This window comes from Euprymna scolopes, chromosome 9 (assembly GCF_053919585.1).
Source record: "Euprymna scolopes isolate OS-2025 chromosome 9, ASM5391958v1, whole genome shotgun sequence".
Taxonomy (NCBI): domain Eukaryota; kingdom Metazoa; phylum Mollusca; class Cephalopoda; order Sepiida; family Sepiolidae; genus Euprymna; species Euprymna scolopes.
In genome coordinates, this window is record NC_136490.1 from 130,663,418 (window position 1) to 130,689,780 (window position 26,363).

General features: G+C 32.8%; 1 protein-coding gene across 1 annotated transcript in view; it reads right to left on the bottom strand.

Moving 5' to 3' along the window:
* The window catches only part of LOC145284833 (zinc finger protein 236-like), a 113,924-nt gene that overhangs the window by 20,805 nt on the left and 66,756 nt on the right, over positions 1-26,363 (bottom strand). Inside the window, exons 14-19 of the mRNA XM_080133809.1 lie at positions 22,572-22,866; positions 19,182-19,265; positions 15,382-15,473; positions 10,129-10,283; positions 6,732-6,998; positions 3,317-3,525 (exon numbers count right to left, since the gene is read on the bottom strand). Of these exons, the coding sequence (XP_079989935.1) occupies positions 3,317-3,525; positions 6,732-6,998; positions 10,129-10,283; positions 15,382-15,473; positions 19,182-19,265; positions 22,572-22,866 (1,102 nt within the window). The remainder of the gene's footprint in view (positions 1-3,316; positions 3,526-6,731; positions 6,999-10,128; positions 10,284-15,381; positions 15,474-19,181; positions 19,266-22,571; positions 22,867-26,363) is intronic.

Sequence of the window (26,363 nt, forward strand, 5' to 3'; positions counted from 1 at the left end):
GCATTTTACTTGGTAATGAGGTATTTCCTTTTGCTACCAGTCTTTTGCAAACAGTTCCAATCAACAATTATTTTTGAAGTACATTGTACATTATACCGTACAGAACCGACTGTTGAATTTATAAAATTATTTTTATATATAATGGTTTGAATTAAAGTTTAAAATGCAAAAATCAAGCACCATGCCTTACTTATGCTCTAAATAAAAATATTCATTTTGAACATGCCTTTGTCATATCAAAGAACCTACTGGTGATTTTATATGCCAGGCCTTTTAGCTTGTGTGGTAATAAACCTTCTCAAATGGTCTTCTGATGTTAGGCTTTGTAAGTTATTAACTTTGGTCAAAATCAACTGTTAGCTTCTTTCATCGGATTATTGATTATCGATACTTATCAAAGACATTCTGATATAAAACCTATCTAAGAACACTGCCAGAATTTTATATAATAGTAGATAGATAGATAGATATGATTATTTTGACTTTATTAAGTTTAAAAAGCCTCATTTGCAAGTAAATATATTCAAATACAAATAAATCATAACAGTTGTTTATTTTTCTTGCACAAATGTGACTTTCAAGCTAAGACTTGTAATCTTCACTCAAACCTGTGCAACTTCCTGAACATATATATACATATATATATATATATATATATATATATATATATATATATATATTAGCAGGCCACCCGACATTGCCCGTGAAATATGTTTAAATATATTTTGATTAATGCAGATTTTGTATTTATTAAGCCCTGATATTATTGTAGCTCTTTTGTTAAAACTGCAAAAGTATTTATCCAAGCTAGCAGAGATGCCCGGCATAGCCTGGTCATAAAATATGCTTAAATATGATATTTTAATTTATGCAAATTGCATATATATTATTATAAAGTCAATACTCTATCAATTCTTATATATTATAAAGTTGTGATTTAAAAAAAAAATTTTTAAATATCCATATGACTTGGGTGCATCAGCTTGAATTGAAACGAAAACCAAAACTTATGTAGAAAAAAAAATGTCTGTAAATATATATATATAAATATATATATGTACGTATAACTTGAGTTCCTTCAGCTATAATCGAAACAGAAATCAAAACTTATAAAGAATTCTTGGTAAAATTATTTATAAAAAAGTAGATGACTTGAGTGCCATCAGCTATAATCGAAACCGAAATCAAAACTTATCAAGAATTCTTGATAAAATTATTTATTACAAGAAATGGAAGGTCATAACAATTAAACAACAGTCACTCAGAAGAAAAAAGATGTAAGCGTGACACACAGAATACACATGCTATCGTATTAATATATAGATTATATTGGACTCAATATATAGTAATGATTTTAAAAGTTTAAAAAAAATTACTTGTGTGCCACCACCAAGAATCGAAACTAAAATGTTTAGCTTACAATTTACTTTTTCCTTTGACGTTTATGCCTGAGCTATAAAGACATGTTTGCTGCAAATTATGTTATGCATGCATATTCGTAATGCTATTGTTCGACCTTCATCTGGCAGATTCCATTTCTTTAATATTCACACTTTTGCACTGATTTTCCCGCAATATAAAGTTCCAAATGGTTTTGAATACACTATATATTCAATTTAATGTCTGTAGACCAAAAACTGACAGAAGAGTTTGGTAGGCAAATTTTTTAACCATATATATATGCGCATACATAAATATATACAGAAAAAGTTTTGTATTTACTATGACCTTTTTACGCAAATATTGCAGAAGTATAAATCATGTAGAATATCTGCATGAATATAATTACACGTAATAGTTAACTAAAGATGATCATCCCATAAAAAAATTGAAAAAAAAATAATAGGGAATTCATTAAAATGAATGTTTAAAAGAATATGCAAATTAGCTAGATATTTTGCAGATGAATGCAATTCTAAAACCCATATATGACAAAGTTATATTTTCTTTTTAAATAAACAGTAAAAGAATTTTTAATATGAATATCAATACACAAAAAAAAAATTATAGTTAGCTGACTATAACCAGTAATTTTCTACTAAAAATATTCTTAAAGTTGTATATTATTATTATATCTTATTCGTGTGTATGTCCGGCTAAAATTTAAAAATTAACAAAACAAACACCTACAAAATTGGTATGTTATTGATTGGCGTTGCCCTGGATGAATAATATCTTAAATTTTGGAAAAAAATCATTTAATTTTTGGCATAGATTTTGTTGGATTTTTCAGACAGATTATTTATTAATTGAAGGGAACTAACTCTGTTTTTTAATCTCATTCCTCATGGAATTTATAAAAACAAGTTGTTCGTGTGTGTGTGTGTTTCCAGAAAGAAAGATATACTGGGTGAAGAAGAAAAACAGGGTAGAGGAGACGGAAATGGAAAACAGAAGCAGGGAAAAGGAGTGAAAGATAGAGAAGAGATAGAAGTTTTAATAAATAATAATATCCTGCCTTGAAAGAGTACAAAATAGACTTCGTTGTTTAGTGGGGGATGACTTTTTCTCTTCCCAGCAGCCTCTCTCCCACAGAAGAGATGTTGCGAGCCTGTCTTTGTTTTATCGTTATTTCCATGGCAAGTGCTCGTCTGAGCTCCAATCACTCGTCCCCCCTCACCAATCTTTCACGAGAAACACCCGTCTGACTGAAACTACTGTCAATAATTTTCCCCACTCTTTATCTGTGCCTAAATCCAAACGTAGATTCCATGAGTGGAGCTTCTTTCTCAGAAGTGCACGATTGTGGAACTCTCTTCCGTTCGCCTGTTTCCCACCTGACTACAACTTGGATGTCTTCAAATCCAACATAAACAAATTCCTGACAAATCGTCTCCTTAAGTAAGACACTCTATCAAATCTCCAATATTAATGATTACTACAATACTATCTCATTGATTACTGTACACGCAATAACCCTTATCCCTGAGTGGCCTCCAGGCCTTGATAAGTGGTGACCCCCATGTAAAAAAAAAAAATAGAAATATACTATACTATGACAGGTAGCCCCGCTAGTCTTACAAGGGAAATAACTCGTATAGTCTTTTGGTAAGAGTTTGTTTCTCAGTTGCTTTTTTTATTCATACAAAGTTTATTAACAGTTATGTTTTCTTGTTCTTTTTGTTATGAACAAAAGCTAAAATGCTTCATTGATTTATTCATTTTTTTTTTCCTTACTTAGGTCTTGCTTCATTCTTATTAAATCAAAACCATGTTAACTTTTAGATACCAATCAATCAAACAATTGTGTTACAAAAAAAAAATATAAAAAGACGATGAAACCAACAAATAAAATCAGCAAGGGGTAATAACTTACCCTCCTCAAATCACTAACTCTATCTTTTTCTGTTGTACATTCAATCAAAATTCGTTGTGAGACGGTCATGTCTTCTTGCGATCCAGTTTTAGAAAGTTTATGAGTATCTTCTTCACTGATCTGAACGACAGGTCGATTACGTCGGTTTCCATTAGAATATACCTCATCTTTATTATCTTCATCATCATCGTCATCATCATTGTCATCTTCTATAAAAAAATTTTAAAAAACAAGATTAACAAAAATATATATATATATATTGAATAGTGATGGGATGATTCCAATATTGTTTTTTTGGATTCTGATACAATTACCAATTCCAATTCTTTCAAAATCTCTGAATATTTAGCTATAGATTTGTTTTTTTGTTTTGTTTTTTTTAATGTTCAGATTATCGTAAAAACCCATGTAATATGTGCATATACTTTTGTGAACATAAAAATACACTTGTGTGGATTATCTAACGATTTAAGATTTACTGACAGTTGAAAATCAATAAGTATTTATCATTTTATCATTTTTAACTAAATTACTTATGATTTATAAATTACTTATCCATACTGGTAATTTAAAATAAATAAATATTTATCATTTTATTATCAATACCTGCAATGCAAAATTAATAATTTAAAAAATTGTTTTTGGAAACTGAAATTAAACACAAATATTTTTGATTCAGATACTGATCCCGATACACCAAAAACTTAAGATTTTTCCGATTCCCAATTCCAATTAATTGTTCCAAAACTAATATTAAGAAAAGTGTGAAACTTAATAAGGGCATCACTTACACCTTGACTTCAATGTTAAACGATTAATATGAAAAATAATAATCGACTTTTTGCCACAGTCAAAAATAATGCAGCTCACAATCACTGGATTGCATGAGGACTATGCTATCATCATAAAACACTGAAAGGTAAACAAACACTAAGCCAATGAAATCGCAACAGTCAACATAAACGATTAGCCAATTTTACTCAGTAGAATTTTATTTTTATTAAAGTTTCATAAAAATTGTTCAATAATTATTCATATTCATAGAAGATTGTTTTTTTTTATTTTCCAGTTAATTCTTATTGAATTATCTTTGTAATAACAATGTAATAATATATTTTGCATCGGAAAAATATTTCCAATTATTGAATTATCTTCATAATAACAAAAATAATATATTTTGCATTGAAAAAATATTTTCAATTAATTTTTATTTCCAATTCCAATATCGATTCCGAGATCATTAAAAGTTCTGATTTTTCCAATTCCGATTAATCATCCCGGCACTAGTATTTATCTCCCTACCACAGAAGGAAGATAAGACAAGGCTGGAAGAATAAGTCAGCATATGGTACTTTTTCTTGTGAATCGTTATATTTTATTAAAAAGAAGAAAAATATAATTTGATTTAATTCTTCCCAGAAAATACTTTGTCAAGGAATTATTTTCAAATAGTTTTAAAAAATTTTTTTAAAAAGTGGTGTAACTCTGTATTCATCCATACAGAGTTACTTTCTTTTTACTAGAATGAAAAAATTATTTTAAAAATGACAAAGTTTTAAAATAGAAAATCAAAACATATTGCAAATAAATTCCAAGCAACATTGGATAGGTAATAATACTCAGCAAACATATGAATCCTCATATTCCACTCATTTATAAGTTCAATAATACAACTACTATTATTCTAACAATTGGCCCCTCCACCCTCTAAAACATTCACAACAAAAACTCATCTAGCTACAACCACTGTAAAGAATTTTACTTTTTACCACTGTGTACCTAAAACTAAATGAAATTTCCACAAGTTTCTTTTCCTCTGTGAGACACAATACCATGAGAATGTTTCCCAGCTGATTACAACAGTCATTTTCAAACCTAATTTTAATAAATTATTGTTAAGCCATCATCTTAAATAATCAAATTCTGCTAAATTTCAACCATCATTATCAATCATCACAATGTGATCTCACTGTTCACCTGAAAAATTCATTAATCCTTATCCTCGAGTGGCCTTTGGACCTTGATGAGCAGTGACTCATTAGTAAATAAGAAAACTTGTTTACAAATGTAAACCACTTTAGAAAGAAAGGTTCCCAGCATTAAATAACCAGAAAGGTTTAATATGCTATCAAACAAAATAACACTAGATCCCGTGTGATCAGTTAGGTCAGTATTAGTTATATATATCATTAAATATCTTTTAACTTTGACATCTTTGTACATTTGCACATAATTATATGTACTTCTGTTTGTTAGTGTAATTATCTCACTAAGTTTAGCTATACTGATGAGCTGTATTGCTGGAAAAATGGTGGGAACCTTCTACCATTCCATTAGATATCTCACTGCTAATGCAATTCTCTATCTATTTAAAAGCCAGATATGTCCAAGGATGGAGTACTGTTGCCACATCTGGGCAGGAGATGCTAGAAATACCTTATTCTGTCTTGACTTGTAGGCTATTAGGAGATGCCATTTTCTCTTCCCTGCAACCTCTTTCCCACAGAAGAGACACTGCGAGCCTGACTCTGCTTTATTGTTATTTTCATGGCAAGTGCTCATCTGAGGTCCAGCCTCGCCAAACTTTCACAAAAAACACTCATTTAGCTGAAATCACTGTCAATAATTTCCCCCACTCTTTATCTGTACCTAAGCCTAAACGTAGATTCTATGAACAAAGCTACTTTCTTAGAACTGCACGCCTGTGGAACTCTCTTTCGTAAGCCTGTTTTTCAGCTGCTTACAATTTGGTAGTCTTCAAGTCCAACATAAACAAATTCTTGATGAACCGTCCCCTTAAGTAATCCAATTTACCAAATTTCTACTACTAATGATTACTATGATATCCCACACTCAATAACCCTTATCCTCGAGTCACCTCCAGGGCTTGATAAGTGTTGACTCCTATGGAAAAAAAAAAAAGTGTCCATGAATATTTATATATAAATATATATTTATAATTTTTATTCATAACACAGAAAATGTATCACCATAAGATAGCTGAATACTTTCAGCTTTCTTTATTACCAAAAGCAATAAACAATAAACAAAAAAAGCAACTCTCTCTCTCTCTCTCTCTCTCTCTCTCTCTCTCTCTCTCTCTCTCTCTCTCTCTCTTTAGACATCTCATCAGGTCAGTAGCGATTCACTGAATTCTTGGCCACAGTCAATATGACATATTCCCCCTTCTCTGTCTCTCTACCAACTCCCCATCCCCCTCTTTAGTAACACCAAGACAGCATGAACACTCTGACTCTCCAGTTGAACCATTGCTGGCCTAACCTCAACTGATGATCATCACCATCACTGACGAGATGAAATAAATTATCATGTGAAATAGTTAACTATTGAGTTTCTCCTTTAGTTTCCAGATTATGCAATTGCATCTTTTGAATTGAGAAAAAAAAGAACTTACCGTTTAACTTTTCTTTGTGCATCTTTATATGTCGCCGCCAAATTGAATAAATGCGGAAGGTTTCCGTACAATACGGACACTTCAACATTTCAGTATTGTTGTTATGAATGATCATGTGTCGGGTGAGGGAGCCATTCGTTGTGAAGGCTGCATGACAGATTTGGCAACGGTAATCCTTCACACCTGTATGCGTCCGCATGTGAGCCTTAAGCACACCTGTGGACACAAACGTGCGGCTGCATTGAGTGCATTTATAAGGCTTTTCACCTATACAAGCAAAAAAACAAAAAAAACAGAGAAAAATATTTAAAATGATGACTTTACAGCATTTAACATTGTCAGCTATCTTGAAGTGTTTAGCTTAAAAAGAGGTTACTTTTTTTTTATCGATTAGTTTTGTCTGATTTTTGTAACAGTGACAAGCAATATTAGTCAACTATGCAAAAGTCTGTTGTCTAAAAGACAATGTCTTTGACTGTATATTCTAGAATGATGTTTAATGTAATACTGTTCATGTAAGTAAAAAAGTAGGGAATTAGTTAAATGTAAATATGAAATAGGATAGTCAAGGATTCGAACTTGCGAAGCTAGATTTGGAATTGAAAATTCCAATCATAAGTTAAAATAAATACAGAATGTTATTGAAATAAGGAATTGCAATTGTTTAGCTTACATATCTGTTTATTGGGAAAGGAATGTAATCATGAAATTTGTTCTGTTATTAAAATAAGGAATTTAATCGTCAATTGAAATTGTAAACATGTTATTTGAAAAATAGGTTACTGAACTCGGGGTCATGTCAAGTTTGGCAACGTGAGGCATGTCATCCAACATGCTTTATGAGCACATGTTTAATCATGTGATGACGTGACGAGTTCTCAATATAGGTAGAGTTTTAGATGCAGTCTGGGAGAAGAGTAGGAGAGAAGCAGAGAGGTTCAGACCGCTTCTCCGTTAGAATCAAGGCACCCTCTAGAAGTGAGAGGGTTTTAGAAATAACCATGTAACAACTTTGAATCCCTGAGATAAAATCATGTCCGACCGGTTGAAGATGAAATAAAGGACGTCAACATGTGTTTTTGTATCTGCGTCTCCGTGTTGTTATTCAACAGAAAAGGTATTGTCCATTTATATTATAAGAACTTTGTGAAAATCATCATCTCAAAAATAGGTAAGAAATATATGTATCAATATTTATAGAAACACTCCCGTTCATATAGAACTGTCTCTCTCTTTATATATACCTGTTTATGTCTCCAATATGCTATCTCTTACAACATGAACATCTTAAGACATATGAACACTCAACACATGAACACTCCTAACACTGTCTCTATCACTCTAAGACTCTCACAAATATGAACAACAACAAATAACATCAGTCCTCTTCGAATAAGAATTACATAACATATACAAATATTTGGTGCCGTATTTGGTACTTCTAAAAATAACACCCCTATGCAACAATATGAGGGGTGTGCAATAAGTAATGCCCCTGTCCCACTTCCCATAGCAGTAGAGCAACAAAACTTGGCACAGTTATTAGTCTTTCTCTACATAAGAACCACCCAGAGTTATGCATTTCTCCCATCATTTGATGCAGCTCTGGACACCGTTTTTGTAGAACACCCCAGGTTGGCCCTCCAACCATGACAACCATTAAGTAACTGCCAAACGACACTTTCCCGTGATTAAAATTTTGATAACGATTATACAAAAAAGAATTTTGGTTCACAAAAATTTAGAAAACACATTTATAATGATGAACATCAGCACCAAGGAGAGAAAGAAAAGAACCTCCTCCCATCAAGATAACTGTCAGAGATTGTGACCAATGAAGAAGGAATGAAGGGTCCTCCTCTTAGGGTAACAGTGAGAAATTGGGCCCGATGGAAAAGAAGGACAGAAGGGTAGACTTAAATATCCGTTGACCACTCTTAGCCTTGCAAGTCAACAGAGATTAGACCATTTCTGTAATGATCCGGTCGTTGTTGATTTTGTGGTGGGAGTAAAGTTCTGTGCAGTTCTGGGAGGTCTTCTCTCTTTAAGGGGTTAGTTTATTGCTAATCACCTGAGGCGCCCTCACCAGGGAATGCCGATGGGGCTGTCCAGGCACTTTTTGCAAGTCAGAGGGCCACTCTTTGGGGGCACTGACTTCTCAAAAGTCAAATAGAATTGGAAATTGGAAATATTATTGGAAGCGTGAAAAAATAATGTATTATTGAGAATTAGGAATTAAATTCTATTGGAAGAATGGCGGAGTCATGTCCATCTAATTCTTAATATAAAGTGAAGCATAATAAACTTCGGAGACTTCTTTCTGCTCACCCACTGAATCCAAGCCATTGAGAGATTGACTCTTGACTTAGGGCTGAGATTACTAAGCCTGAAAATCGCTCAAACTTTCCTAATAGTGCCATCCAGACATAAACATTAGGATCTTAACTCAAAGATTTGTGAATGATCAGAGTTGTGTAATCTTTCAACAAATAATCAATTTGCTTTTTACAAAACGATCAACTTATTATTCTTTTCTTCTTTTGGTTTGAAATGACCTTTGCTCACCAGTGATACAAACTTTGGTGAACAGTGCCAGACGAATTGGCCTGGGTAAAATGAGGATTTATCAGACAAACACTTTTCAACATCCAGGACCTTCGCCAGAGTAACTGCCATATGCACAGTGACCAACCGGAACTGAGAGTGGCTAAATTAGTGGCATCTCCTACTGAACATCGCTGAAGGAGTAAGAGGTACATTAACAGGTTAATGTAGTTTGCTTAAAACATTGTCTGATGTGTATATAAACGAAATTTGAATGTAAAGAAGGGAATACAATGTAGAGGTGTAACAGATAGACACAAACTGAAGAAAATTAAAACATAACAGTGGAATAATGTATGTCGATTCATCCTTTACTAATAGAATATGTATTTTTCTAGTCTTTTTTATTTCACTCACTATCTCATACATTCCAACTGAGAGATCTTTTTAAGATTCTAACTATCCCTTTCAATGCATACTCTTTTCTTTTTTTTTTTTTAATTTACTTCCGTTAGGTTTACAAAATCAAGGGAACTAACTCCTCCTCGAGCTAACACTTGCTTTCATTACAATTTAGATTTATATCCGAAGGTTCTTCTAACAATAGACATTATTCCCTTTATGGTTGGTAACTGTATTTCATTACAGCTTGGTCTTCCAAAGGATTGTTTCCAAGTAGTTCTTAAGATTTATTTTTTTTCATGAGGCCAGTTGCTCCTATCACAACCGTTATAATGTGTATTTCTTTCAGAGACCATGTCGTTTTTAAATCATTTTTTTTAGATTTTCATATTTTGTTATTTTTCCCCATTCACCTCTATTAAGGCCACAGTCATTTGGAACGGTGACATACCTGTATGAGATCTTATGTGCTGCTTCAAATGGCTGGATTTTTTAAATCCTTTATCACAGTAGGTGCATTTGTAGGACCGTTTGCCTTCATCTATTTCTCGTTGCATGTTCATATGCCGCTGCTGTTGAACTGGCGTCAATTGAGGCTCACTACAACTGAAAAAGACAAATTAATCTATACAATTATAAAACTCAAATGACCTTGTAACAAATGATGTAATCCACTTTTCGGTTTACGACATCCAGTTGCGTATATGCGCATAAACATTAACTTATAACAACGTAAATAAATAAACACAAATCGCTTCTTTTGCAGATTTTGACCTGCGCACTGAAATATTAATGTTATTATTTCAAAATTATTATTTAACATGGGAAGAGTGGGGGTGTTTTGCAACTATTCTTTATTACAACTATACTGTCGCTATTTTCTTACAACTAAACAACTTTAACCCGTTGACAAACATAAGAACAATTGTAGTAAAGCCAAGACTCCTACTACTACTACTACTCTCTATCCGTCCCTTTTCCTTCCTTCCTTCTTTTTTATTTTTTGTTTACATTTCTAGATACAAAATAGTTGTGAGAGAACGGTGAATTTGTTGACACATTTACTAATTTGTTTCAATATTAGTTTCATTTTATTTTATTTATTTAGTTTTTATTTTTTTGCTTCAGGTTTTATTAATTATTTTTTTTTAGATTTTAAGGTTCTATAGCTTGGTTGAAGGATTCCAATATGGGTTTTTCATTCTTATATTTCTCATCGGAAGGTTCATGTGCGTTTTTGCTGCTAAATGACTTTCGGCAGCGTTCGATTCGTAGGAAAATCATGTTTAATTTTCGATTTTGGAGCGATTATTCAGAAAAATAGGTAACTTTACACAAATAGGGAGGATTTTTTTTTTCATGTTTGAGTGATCCGTCCGTGATTTTTCATCTTAATATACTTTCATAGAAATGTTTCTGCTATGTCAAAAAAAAACTATTTTCTTTACGTTACAAGTGTCACGCTCATACATGAATTCCATAGCTAATATAACATACTGATCCAACGGGTCATGGGTAGTCTAGTTCAATATAAAAACAAACACACAACTTTCCTGAAAAGATACTATTTATAACTAAATGTATATAATATATATATAAATGTATATAATATATATATGGGATAATGGTAGCTAAGGTGATTAACTATACAGACCGAACCCGTTCACCACATGCCAGTTAGTTATCTACAATCAAGTGCAAGGATGTTTCATCTAATGTTACAAGTTCCTTATTAGTAATGTTACATGTCCCTTATTGGTAATGTTACACATCCCTTATTAGTAATGTTACAAGTCCCTTATTAGTAACTAGCGGGGTTGGGGGGGGGGGTACCCGGCGTTGCCCGGGTGTTTGTAGGTGTGTATATGGGAGGGGGGAGGGGGGGGGGTAATTAATAACCCTGCTTAAATATTATAAAAAAAGACGATGTAAAAAAAACCCAAAACCAAAATGGAAAAAAATGGCATAAATAAACCTGTGTATGGGGGAGGGGTAAACTAAAGAATAAGCGAAGGAATAAAAAAAAAAACGTTGCCCGGGTGTTTAAAGGTGTAAAAGAAAAAAAAAATAGTTTGGATCGGAAAGAGGGATTGAACCCGGAAGCCTTGACGCGGAGGTGGAAACCAAAGCCAACTACTTAACCGTCTCGACCACAAGTGAGAGTAATTGATTAGCATGTTAAATTAAGGCTTATAAAGCTAGTTAAAGAGGTTTGATTGACAGGAAGACGCTAAATGAGGTCATTGCGGGATCGTTATTTTTAGTTTTCACTTCCCCCAGATGATGGTGGGAAGGGGGAAAAGCAGCACGCAAGCCGAGAACACAACGTTTTAATTTAATTTCACTGTATTTATACTAAAATGCAGGACAAATAGAGGACAGAGCGAAATAGCGCGAATTTCATAAAAGTCAATGTAAATAAATCTAGAGACGACCCGCGTTCCCAAATCGTAGTAATTAGTAAATTAGTAATGTTACATGTCTCTTATGAGTAATGTTACATGATGTCAGCTGGAAGCTGAAGACACACTGGAAATTTTTTCAGTGAGATAATTACACATATGCTAATATGTATTTATCTATATAATTATAAAACTTGATGGATCATCCTGCCATCCTTACTTGCTTGCTTGAATCTTGTCTTTGATGATCAGGCAATTCCATCTATCTATCTATATACATAAAAGCGAAAATGTGTGTATGTATGTATGTATGTATGTATGTATGTGTGTGTGTTTGTATGTCTGCTAAAAACTTTCGACAGACAAAACAAAAATTTACAACTTTGGTCTCATATGAAAGCCCCATCCTTCGCCCGACAAATATCGAAAAGTTGGCCAAAAACGTTAATTTTTTCACCCTGAAATCAGCACTTTTCTACAAGAGGGGGGGGGGGGTCAGCAAAAACCGTCCTCTCATGACGATATTGCTTCTACGCATGCGTCATACGACGTCGTAACTTGATTTAGTTTAAAGATTTTAAAAAATGACCTAATTTCGTGTACATCATCTTAGGTTAGTTGGTTAGAGCGCTGGGTCATTATCTAAAGGTTTTGGGTTCGAATCGTTGTGTGAGATGTATTTTGTTTTTTTTTCGATTTTTTAAATTTTAATATTGAAGCAGGGTTATTTAAGCCATTTTTCACATAATGTTTGTTTTTCTGGGTTTTTTTTTACTTCGCTTATTCTTAGGTTTTCATTAACACCCACCCCCGACTCCCGACGACCACACACACCTAAAAATACCCGGGCAACACCGGGTACACACCGATTTTTTAAATTTTAATATTGAAACAGGCATATTTAAGCCATTTTTCACGTTTTTTTTCTTTTTTTGGTTTTTATTTTTCAGAGTTTTTAAAGAAGTTTTAACGTTCGTTTTTCCGTCTTCTTTTTTTGTTTTTTTTTAGTTTAGTTTTTTTTTACATCGCTTATTCTTATGTTTCGATTAACACCCCCCCACCCCCGCCTGAGCACACACACCTCCAAACACTCGGGCAATGCCGGGTACCCCATCCCCTGCTAGTATATATATAAAAGGCAAAAACGTCCGCACACATTTTTTGTATGTTTGTATGTCCAGAAAAGGCTGTTCTCGGGGAGGGGGGTATGGGTTACTATGTTTTAGAACTTTTTATATACTCCCTAGATCATAATATCTATGATTTGTGAAGGGGTGTCGTATCTACATTTATTTTGATTGACTTTTAAAAAATTCATGCTATTCCATCCTCTTGTTTGTTTGATCGGCTTTTTCATATAAAAGCAAAACTAAATGGAAAGAGAAGACAGCAACCTGGCCTCTTGTGCTGAGACGTCCAGAGCTTTGATTAATCTGGGGGAAACCCCTCATATCAGACAATTGCTATTCATTTGGACACTCCCTTTTTGTGAGAAGCTGGTTTTCCCCAACATTATGGGCAAATGAAACGGCAGAAAGCTGAACTGGCCTCCAGCCAACGTTCGTTTCTGCAAGTCAACTTTTTCATTGACATTGATAAATTTCAATGTTTTTCACTTCCTATGGCCTTGTAGCGTAGCACTAAGATCTCACATTTTTTTTCACTTTCTTTTCCGCCTTCAGGTTCGTCAACACTTCTTTTTTTTTTTTTCTTTTACACCTACAAACACCTGGGCAATGCCGGGTACCTCCACTAGTCTTTTAATAAAGGAATGGCAGGTGTGAATTCTTTATATATATATATAATTCCAGGTTAATATTTGAATTATCCAATGAAGTTTTAAGGTTAATGCAAGATATAAATGGTACTTCTGCTTTGTTTTTGTAAACCCCTCAAAAAGGCTTGCCATAAAGTGAACACTGGCACAATATAAACAGGCACTCCTTCTTCCCATGCAATAATTTGCAAGACTTCAGAGAAAATTTTGGCTAGACTTGTATAACTTTGCGCATTGAAATTTCAGCTGGGTTTGTATACAAAGACATTTTGAGATCCTTTAGAAAATTCTACCCAGAAGCAACTACCTAGGAAGATAAACAGGATTCTTTTTATAGAAAGTAATTTTTTTTTAACTAATGATTCACTTAGTAAGCCATAATCACATTGTTATAATTTCATGAACATATTTCTTATAAAATTTAAAATAAAATAAAAACTTATTTTTTGATTTTGTTATTAATTGTGCAAGTAAAGACTAATTGTGTTATTTTTATCTGTATGATTTTGTTAATTTTTATTGCTTATCTTTCAATAGTGTCCTTTTCTTATATTTTGATTCAATAAATAACTTCACAATAGAAATACTGACAAACAATAAAAACGAAGGAATTGATTTGCCTTGACACCGCTTCTGGTAGCAACCACACCAGAAGTTAGGAAGTACGTCGGCTGATTATAACCAATTTGTTTCTTTGACATTTATTCCAAGATTGTTGCCATTTTTCTTCGATGATCGTGTTTATGGAAGGTACAAAGATCAGAATATGAGATCTTAGTATTGGAAAGTATCATGTTCAGCCATTCTTTTGCTGGTATCTCTGGTAGAAGTCTGAACATGTGAACCTTGAATTCCAGATACTAACCTTACCATATTTTGGTATATATTTTTATTAATCTTTATAGAGAGTCAAAATTGGACCTTAGGTTTACTTTCGGCAGCCTCATAACTTTTGCTTCCCTTATTTTGATTTGTGTTTCAATCAATTGCCATGGAAACGATGATGATTCCCACTATTCATGAAAATGCGTTGAGCTTGCTCTTAGTTTGCCAAGCCAACAGAATATTTGATGAAACTTCACATGTTTGCATATCTCTTGAGAAAGTACATTTTATTAAGTAGAAAATGGATTTTGGCTTTATTTTTGGCAATCTCATAATTCACACTTCCCTTATTTTGTCCTTTAGTCCTCACATTCCATGAGCGATGTTTCTGACAAACAGGAAAGAATTGCTGTTTTTTGGATTGGAATTTATCCATATAACATTTACTATCTGCTAGTTTTTAATCTTGAAGCAGTATTTGTTTTTTCTTCAATTCCTTATATTGAGCGACCTCCATCAAACAAAACAATCTTCAATTGATTAACTCTTATAATACAGCTACATATTATGACCACTTAAAATTTTGCAGCACTAAAAAATGTCATTTTTGCTTTCATTCTAAAACTTCCATTCATTCTAAAACTTCCACAAATTTGTTATTATTGAATAGAATAAAAAAAATAAAATAAAATAAGCTTACCTTGTGGTAAGAATTGGGTTGGAATCTAATGTTGAGGCAAATGATGCATTTAAAGGAGTTATATCGATCACATTTGTTAACTGCTGAGTGTTCTGGAAAGAGAAAACGCATACATCAAATATTTATTAAAAACAAACATTATTCTACCAAAAAAAAATAGTTAGGAAGTGAAAGAAAAGAAAGTAAACAAGCTAAGCATGCAGGGTCCCCCTCCACAAGTGAAAAATTTACTTTCACCATGACTAATGTTTGTGCAAAATTTCAAAAAAATCCAAGGCATGATTGAGATAAATGCGAACAAATGAATGGATGAACGATTTGAGAGCAATTTTATCCCCATAGTGCCCCTTAGGAGGGCAACCAGAGTTATCCCAGAAAATTTGTTCTGGCAAGAATTTATTTTCACCATGATTAATGTTTGCGCAAAATCTTTAAAAAATCCAAGGCGTGGTTATTGAGAAAAGTGCGAACAAACGAACAAATGAATGAACGAATAGGAGTGAATTACTAGATCCAATCCCTCCTTTGTCAGGAGACGAACAAGTTGATCAGCAGAATAAAGGTTATAAGAAGTGAGGTTAGTAAAAAGATAATGAAGAGGAAGTTGTTCACTAAGGCACACAAAAGGCAGCTGAAATAGGATTGTTAATCAAGGTATGGTAGTGACTGGAACAAAGGATTAAATATAGAGGTCAGTACATTTAGAGACAGTTTATGGACAGTCTTGAGATTACAATAGTTGAGGACAGTTTCCAGTTTAGGACAATTGAAGTCAGGTTGCAGATTGGACTAGATCAGGAGAGCTTTATGAGATTGGGATAAGCTGACATCAACCGACAACAAGAAGGTTTCAACAGACGATTAAGATTTAGAGGATTGTTTTCCGCCTACGCACCCAAAGCCCAACTTGATATTTACAGAAAATGTCGGAGTCTGTTTTCTTTTGTTTGTTTTGAGCTGTTTTATTTTTTATACTTGCGAGCCACTGTGCACTCCTCAATATTGTGAGCCACTGTGCACTCCTCAACATTGTGAGCCACTGTGCACTCCTCAACATTGTGAGCCACTGTGCACTCCTCAACATTGTGAGCCACTGTGTACTCCTCAACATCCACCGATGTGAGCGATGACAGCATGGCCAGAAGAAAAGATGAAAGAGAAGAAAACAATAGCGCACAGCATTCGGGTTGACAATTGTTGTCAAGCAGAGGTTTCGACTATTGTTCTCATCTTGGATCCTATCCTCACAAGGTTTCCATCAACTTAAGTTCCAATCTCTGGTTCCCCCCTTGCCAAATTTTCACAAAAGACTAGCTGAAACCACTATCAATAATTTCCCCCATTCTTTATGTGCGCCTAAACTTAAACATGGATTCCATGAACAAAGCTTCTTTCTTAGAACTGCATGTTTCTGGAACTCTCTTCCACTTGCCTGCTTTCCAACTAACTACAATATGGTTGTCTTCGAGTCCAACATAACAAGTTCTTGTTGAGTCGTCCCCTTAAGTAATCCAATTTACCAAATTTCCACTACTAATGATTACTACGATATTGTCCCATTGACTACCGTATACCCATTATCCCTTATCCTCAAGTGGCCTCCGGACCTTGATAAGTGGTGACTCCTATGTAAAAAAAAAAACTTAATCTCTAACTTTCTTCAGGTGCAAGAACTCGAAAATCTGAACAGAATTTTAAATGGAACCCTATATTTAATCTGTAGGGGTAGCTTACTGTAGTTTAGTCAGTCATGACCAGGTAGAAATCTGAAGTAATTCATAATTGTATTCTTAGCATCACCCGCACTGAAGATTGAACTTTCAACCTCCAGAAGACCGTCACTTAGAACTGATTATTATTTAGCACTTATATCCATTGCACCACAGGTTCTTGCGATTATAAGAATAACATCCAAAATGAAAACGGTAGTATGAATAATTCAAATAATCTAATGGTTTGAAGTTTAAAGTTAGGTATATGTTTATATATGTGTATGTATAGGATTCACTCCTAAACTAATTAATGAAGAATTAGCAGAACTTGTGGAAATTCCACCGTAGTTGAAAATTTTTAAAACACATTATAAATAAAATGAATAAAAAAAATAAAACAAATAATGATGAATTTAAAACCATTTTTTTAGTAAATTCTTTTTTAACCTTTTTTAGCTTTAAAGCTAGAGTTTTTTTAACCTTTTTTAACCTTTTAAAGCTAAAAAGAATTTATTTTAAAAATGTAGATTTTTTTTTTCAATGAAAATTCAACACATATTCATTGTTTTGTTTTATTTTGTTTTTTCTGAATTATTTTTTTATATAAATTATAAAGGAACAGATGTCAATTCACTTGCATGATTTTTTTTAATATTTTAAAAAGAAACTATAATAAAAAAAACTTAGTCTTCTCTTAACATGACTTTTTTTTTTAAATTATAAAATAAAATAGCCAATTTGAAACCATAAACAGGCAGCTATGTTTTTTTGTTTTGTTTTTTTTTTTAAATCTTTGGAGAGGAAATGGTTTTAACGGTTTTTAACTGATAAAGAGAGACTATACAGAGAGGTAATTTGTTTCTCATTAATTAATGTTTGCGATATGATGATGGTTTTTTGTGACACTGGACATACAGACAAGTAAATTAATATTTAGATTATAATTCTGGAACACAACTGCTATGTGTAAAGGGTCCAAGCAAAGGGAGTAAAAAGAGGGTGAAAGCATTCATGTAAATTTCAATTCCACTAAATGTTGTGAAATTGTAAAAATAGATAGTACACATTAATATTTCCAAAATTTCAACTACTTTAGAGTATTTTAAAAGTATTTAATAATGGGCCAAAAATGGACCTCTTTGCCCATTTGAAAATTCAAATAAATCAACTTTGGATTAAATTTGATTCATAGGCACCAATGAAGCAAGATTTCCTGAATTTAAATTTCTTCTTAAGACTTCATTTTTAAAATGTTCTAGAATCAAAACTGTACTGACATGCATAAGTTCCCCAACTGTACTGACATGCATAAGTTCAAGTGCAACATACTGATATGCATAAGTTCACCCCAACTGTACTGACATGCATAAGTTCAAGTGCAACGTGAACCAACATCTCGCTGCCCTAATCCCTACATAGTACCCCAGTAGATGTTTCCCCTGATAGTAGCCCCCTACACCAAAGTGGCAATGTGCCTTGTTTGGGGTGAAAATGTAATAAAAAAAAAAAAAAAAAAAAAAAATTATGGAATAGATTGTGATCAAAATTGAAATAAGGACTCTAGTTATGATATTTATCATCCTTATATCTTGATTTTAATCAACATAAGAGAAGATTAAAAAAAAAGATGAAGGAAGATACAAAACAGTTTTGTTTAGAGAATTAATTTTATCTATATTCAACGGACAGGTATTCTTCTAGTATCTGTGTCACAGAAGATACAGAAAAACATTGGTACCATCAGTTTCAAATCCAAACAAAGGGGAAAAATATCTGGTCGCCTATGTTGGACTCTCTTCAGTCTCCGTTTATATCTGTCTTCTCGGAAATAGCATCTTCTAACACATATCTGTGTTACATATTGTAAGACAAATATAAATATTACACTCTTATTTTGATATTTTCTTTAATCAAGCACTTTGCTAGGATCCACTCCCACGAATCCCACGAATCTCTTTCACACACAAAGGTTTATTTCTATTTAATCTCTCCATACGTTTCAAGGGATTGAAGTGAAATAGACATAAAATAACACATTTTTTTAATGATTGCAGTTTACATTTCCCCAAAAAGTCAACCATTACTTACAGGTAAGGTCATTTGACTTTGGCTAAAGGCATTGAGTTGGGCAAAGTTCTGTTGGTTTCCAAGGAGATTTTGTTGAGAAAATACCTATAAATTAAAAATGAAAGGAGAAAAAAATCATTCTCTCATAATACAAAGCAAATAAAATAAACAAATAAGAAAGAAAATCCTAGCTTGAACGGTGTATCTTGGTGTGTTCGTATCATGCAGACATCTCAGGGCAGAATCTTATCATCCTGATCAAAACACCTTTGTGAAACTGTTGTGGTCCTTAGTGTGGTTGTGTCATGGAAAAATCCCCGAGTGGATATTGTCTTGATCACAGCACCTTTGTGAAACTATTGTGGCCCGAAGGACATATCTTGGTGTAACTGTGTCATAATACAAATATATTAGGAGGAATATAATCATCCTAATCACAACACTACTGAGAATAGTAATACACATGAAAAAATTTAAATGGCTTAAAATATTTCAATATTGATATATATAGAAAGAGCTTGATAAGCTAAGAAAGAACCTTTTTAAATTTTTTAAAATCCAATTAAAATCAAGGAAGTTATGACTATTTTTATGCCTTGCATGTTTGGATATTTTCCCCTCTTTAAGACCATATGCGTTTTGCCACAGTTTTTACACTACTTTTCAGTAAAAATGCTATATCTTTGTTAAAACACAAGACTAAGCAATGAAATTTGCCATATAAGTGTATTTTTGTGCAAGGAATCTGAATATGCTACTGAAAATCTCCAGAAATGAATGGTTTCAAAATAATCTGCAGTAAATTCACATAAATATGCTGCGATTGTTTAAAAATGCCATGTATTCATTAAAAAAAAAAAAAAGTTAGAGAATTCAAAGTTTAGTTGTAATGCATTTCATGTGCCAAAAACTGAAATCGAAATCTAGGATTGGTTCAAAATGAATATATTGCAATATTTCTTTGGTATTATTGTAGATTAATACCTTCTGTTACCCCTCCCCATCTGACCACCTCTCCAAAATATGTGATTCTACCTTTATAGAAAATTGCATGTGAACAACTTGAAAAACTTTAATAAAAGATAAACAAAAATTATTTTAGAATTTAATGTAAAATGATTTCCCATTTTGAATCATTCAAGCGCTTTAGGGCAGTTATCCCCCCCATCTGGGTGTTTTTTTTTTTTGTTTGTTTGTTTATTTTCTAAAAGGCAATTATGTGTGGTTTTAAGAGGGTCTTTGTGCAATTATGAGAAGGTAGGGAGGTTGCCACTCTGACTTTGGGTTAATGATAGGGCTAAGGAAAATTATGTGTGAACATCCTGAAGACTTGATAGAAACAAAACAAAAACAATTTTAGAATTTAGTGTGGGGGTTGGTTTCACATAAATGTAAAATAATTCACCATTTCAAGACGATTCTAGCGTTTTAGGACAGTTGACCAATTTATTTTTTTTGGGGGGGGGAGATTAATCATGTGCACTTTTCTTCAAACGTTTTTATGCTTTTTTTTTTTACACTTATATGAGCTCACAGGGGAAATTTGTTTAGTGGGGAGCTCTGTCACTTGTACTTAGTGTTATTGTTAAGGCTAAAGGTTTTAGGAGGAGGCTTGCCACTTGTACCTAGGATTAGATATAGAATTAAGCATTTTTTTTAAGAGGGTATTTGATACCCATTGTGAAACTTTACAAGAATTATGACAAATAGACAAAAATAAATGTTATTTAAAAAAGTGACGTCCCTCTAACAGAAAACATGATGCTTGGAAAAATATCAAGTATTTAAATTCTATTTAAATATAAAAAAAGAAACAAATTTTTGCTAAAGCTGACAAATTGTTAAAAATTTTGAATTAATGTTATTTTGATTTTTAATTAAATTTCATGTCCTTTCTTACCATTGTTATTTTTTAACGGAGCACCTCCTACAAATATTTAAATATTGATTATTTTTTTTATTTTTTTTTTAATAATCGGGTAGATTAATTACGATTCGATAATAATTCATTGAAAACATTTTTTAAGGGACGAAAATTAGAAGTGTGTTACCGTTCGTAATCGTACACGTGAACCAAAACATATCTCACATTTTCGCTTGTTAAAATATTTTAAAATTTACTACTACCCAATTTTTAAAAATATTTGTATGATTGATAATAAAATAGCTCTAACATGTAAGAATTTTTTTTATAACCAGATTTTCAATTAAAAAAAATCGATTTGAAATAAAAATAAACAACAAAAACAAACGTCTGTTTACACCATGTTATCGCTGCTGCTGCTGATACAGCTACTATCACTAATACTACAGAAGTCTTGATTCAAATTCATAACGATTTTTTCGGATATTATGTTTTTAAATTGCTACGTACTACTAGAGAAAACAATGTCCTATCATCTTTTTAACAAATAAACATAGTAAAAAGATTGTTTCCTTTAATAGTGAGTGTCCGAAGAAATTTTTTTTCAAAATTTTCAATACTCACCATTTTGAAATCTTTTTTTTAACACAACAAAAAAAACGAGTGGTCAAATGAATTTCGGACACTCGAAATTATTAAAAATGACATCTCTTTTGGCTAATTTCCAAATTTCATTAAAAAATTCTGTACAGAAACATGGTACGAATGTTTAGAAATCGGGGGGGGGGGGTCCGTTACAAAAACTTACCGAAAATGCTGTTTTATGATGTTCACATTTTTATCACTTTATTTGCTTAAAACTCTAAAAATATATAATGTATGTTATTATTTACTAATTCATTTGAAAGTATATTCATTTCTGAACAAAACGGTAGTATTTTGAAGACTTAAAGTGCTTTGGTTTTTAAAATATGACTATTTTAGCAGAAACCCCTTGAAATTGGTGATTATCCAAAGCGTTTTAATGGCCATGTGTATTGCTACTGAGAAACTATTGCAGCCCAAGTGATGTATTTTAGTGTGTGTTCACTATGCATATATCTCAGGGTAAAATATTATCATCCTGATAACAATGTCATTGTGAAACTCTTATGGCCCAAGGGGTGTATTTTGGTGTGGGTGCACTGTGGAGATATCCTGGAGTGGAATCTCATCCTGATATGGTACCTTAATATCTTGAGGTACGATAGTTACATTCCCATTTGGAGCAATGCTTGCTTCTTGTCTCGAGTCCATTTTGCATCTAAAAATCCTCAAGACAACAATTTTCATTCATGTATGCAAAAGGAAGGGGGGTCAAGTAAATAGTAACATAATACATTAACATGTTCGTACTTCTATTTAAAAAGTCGCTAAAAATGTTAACAAAATCTCTTGTATCTCTATGCATGAGGACGTTTAAAACATGAAATTTCAGACAAGATGGAATGTTTAGCATATAGAATAGTGGATAAGCATGATAATAGACCAATAAAAATAATAATTACCTGTTCCAATAAAGATTCAGAAATGTTTGCCTGTGATAAGACAGTACTAGTTGAGGCTGTGAGATCATCTTCACCGAAATCTCTGAGTTCAGCTGTCATGGAACTCTCCTGCAAGGCCGCGGCTGCCGTTGATGCCTCTGGTTGACCAGAGTCAATGGTTGAAACATTCGATGGCTGTGAAACAAGGACATCACCATCCATTTCATGTTCATTACTGTTCACCATCGAGTTCTCATGAATATTCTGGGATTGTAATGATTGCCCTTCTTGCAATGCTTGCATTGCGAGCTCATGTCTGCATAAATACACACAAGATAAAAATAAATAAAATTCAGAGAATTTAAATTTATAGAAGACAATACAATGCAGAGGGGTAACAGATAGACACAAACTGAAGCAAATTAAGTTATACTTGTAGAATAAGCTTTGCAAATTAACCTTTTATTAATGCAATACATGTTTTTTTTGGGGGGGAGGAGGAGGAGGAGGAGGGGAATATTTTATATGCATTGAGTTTTTACTTGCATCAGCATGGTCAGAAGGAAAATCTGGATTGTAATATTTTGGGAAATTTCCCCTTCATCAGACATGTGTTCAACTTTCAAATGTGCATATTGGGGCTATTGTAAACATGTGTAATTCTGCAGAAATTGGAAAATAATTTTATTTGATGAATGTATTTCAATTTCTAACGGCTATGTCTGTTGGGAAAGCAAAAAAATAAACATTTTTCACAATTCATTAATAACATATAGTGTGAATAAACCTGAAGAAGGTCGGAGGTTACATCGGCCGCAACGTTGTGAAAAAAAATAACCAAAATGAGAATAATAGTCCAAATAATACAAAAAATAATGTCATTTGTTTTAAAAATCTATTATTACTTAAAGCCCTATATTATTAAATATATTATTAAATATATTATTAAATATATTATTAAATATAGGGCTTGTGATAATATTCAATAATTTACTTTTAATATTTTATTCCTTTTTTTGTGCATTTATAACTAATTCTTATTTGTTTATTCTTATTTGTTTAAGTTTTAATTTATTTTTTGTGATCTTATTAAAATGGTTGATGGGAGACAACTTTGTCAAATGGTTAAGGGGAGACAATTTATCGTAACGATTAACACATTGCAACGTTTTGTCAGATGAAAGTCTATGAGCCTAAAAACGACTTCTTTTTTTTTTTTTTTTTTTTTTTTTTTCTAGTCCTACCGGTGAATTCACACATTCAAGCAGGCATGACACTGAAGACTGTCATTGAGACCAATTATTACATGCTTCCAGCATTTCAAGCCTCCACACGTCACAAGTTTTCTATCGCCACAGGACCATTTTTAGAGACAAATGCCTGAGGGAGTATCTATGCACAGATGATGTTACAGAGTCTTAGCTTTGTACGACAGCTAAGTCTCTCTCTCGGTTCAAAATGTTGAGATCCAGCAACAAGCAAGAGCAAGATAGCCAGCAACAAGTTAAACTGCAGACCAGCTTAATGCGGGTACTGGTCTCCCGCTTTATGGTTTTTTTAAATCAGAGATTTGCTTCTCCTAGAAAGGTTGCCTTCACCACGGCTTACGAGAGCCCTCTCTACCCCAGCACACACATACATATACACAAACACACACGATGCTAGTTGGCTGTTGACCCCGAAAAAGGGTTCATTCGCTCTTTGAAAGGTCTTGTTTTTAATCCTTCAGGGAGACTAGCCGCTCTCCTCACCAAACAAGTCTGGTGGGGGAACCAGTTTAGTCGCCGGTGATCCGACCATAAGGCAGGTAGTACTGGGTTACATGGTACCAGTAGCATATGACATGACCTGACACTAACATACACACAAACATACGTACATACATGTATATATATTTATATATTTTGTTGTTTAATGTAATTATTTTGATAAAGGTTGGGTCTTTTAAGTTTAATGGGTTTTGATTTTAGTAATATTTAATAATATTTAAGTATAGATCATAAATAAAGTTTTTTTTCCTAATGTTTTTTTTAATTCCTCTTTTGTGGATATTTTTTAGACTTTTCAGGCAATCACCTTTTATTTTTTGCTAAACTACGATCGGCGTGATAGTGATGAAAAAGTACTCATCAAATTAATTATTGAACGAAATTGTTATAAACTATAAATGATTTGGTTAAGATAATGTTTCAATGGCAGCCATCTTAAAGCTAAAAACTTCAATATAACTGATAAAATAAATATAAATCATAAAATACTAGCAGGGCTACCCAGCGTTGCCCGGGTGGGGTGTAGGTGTAGTAAAGAAACCCTCTCAAAAAAAAAAAAAAGTGGTAGTAGCGGGAGGAATCAAAACAACAGTAGGTAGTTTGGATGGAGAGAGTTGTTTAAAAAAAAGGCAGGAAAGCTCGAATCCGTAACGCGAAGAAGAAAAAGAAGGTTAAAAAAACGTAACGTCTTAGCCAATGCCTCGATGGCAAAACCGGATGTCGCAAACGTTGAAACTAGTCAATCAAAAGGAGATGATGACTTGCAAAAGTATCAGCGGAAAAAAGTAACCCCCTCCTCGCAGAAAACTGGCAGTTGAGGATGAAGGAATTAGTGTTTTGGGCCAATATTTTGATATTTGTCATTCGAAAGATTGAGGTTTAAAACCATACTGGATTCATCATGTTCCGACGCGTCTGTCAAAAGTTTTTGCAAGGCATACAAACACACACACACATTTTGCCCTTTTTATATATATATATAGATGGAAGTCTAATAGGAAGTTGTTATTTACATTTTATTCACAGCTTGTCAAAAACGGTAATGTGTAAGCGCAATGTTTTAGAAAGAAAATGTCCGCCAAGTTCTTAGAATGTGTCCAATAAGTCTTATAACGTTTATGACAATGATTTCATGCAGACTGAAGAAATAACAATATTCCAACTTGTCATGAAACTGTCAGAAATTTTTAAATGATTTAATCAATTGCCAAACAATGATTAATAGTCAATTAAATGTGAAATCTGTAATTTACCATGTGCATTGAACCGTTATTCGAAGTCAATTGATGGTTGGAGATGAAATGTTTAAAAAATGAATTTAATTCAGTATGAAAAGATTTTTTTCAGTAAAGCAAACTTTACTTATGAACAATTATCTTTATAATTTACTAGCAAGCCGTCCGGTGTTGCCTGGTCATAAAATATGTATAAATATTATATTTTAATTAATGCAGAATTCTTATTTATTATTAACAGAATTGCCGTAGGTATTAAATGTAACGTTAAATTCCTTTGTAAAAAAAATGAAGTAAAAAAAAAAAAAAACAGAAAGAAACTGAGACATGTGCATGTGAGTATTATTCTTTTTCTAAACAGTTCATTGCTTGTAAGTAAAAAAAATACTCAAACTGAAACCAAAACCTAAACACAGTGAGTCAAGTATGATAACTTTTAGACCAGCTTGCCATGATCTTTAAAAAGTGTTGTCAAACTAACTTATACTTAACATAAGGAAGCTGCCATGTTTCACAACTGTGCATGTGCAGTCGTGAAACAGTTGAAAACAGACACAAATCCAATCACTGCCACATACCAATTTTTCAATTTTTACCCCTTTAGATCCCATTTTTTCCGGATGAAAACCGATTAAAAAGTTTTTTACATGTCTGTATATTTTATATACCAAATTTCAAGTCCTTACATCAAAAATTCATTGAGTATATACGTTGAACAGTGTCCTCAGACACACACACACATATTCTCACTTTTATAGAGATACTAGCAGTTCAGCCCAGCTTTGCTCGGGCCCTATGTACTGTTCATA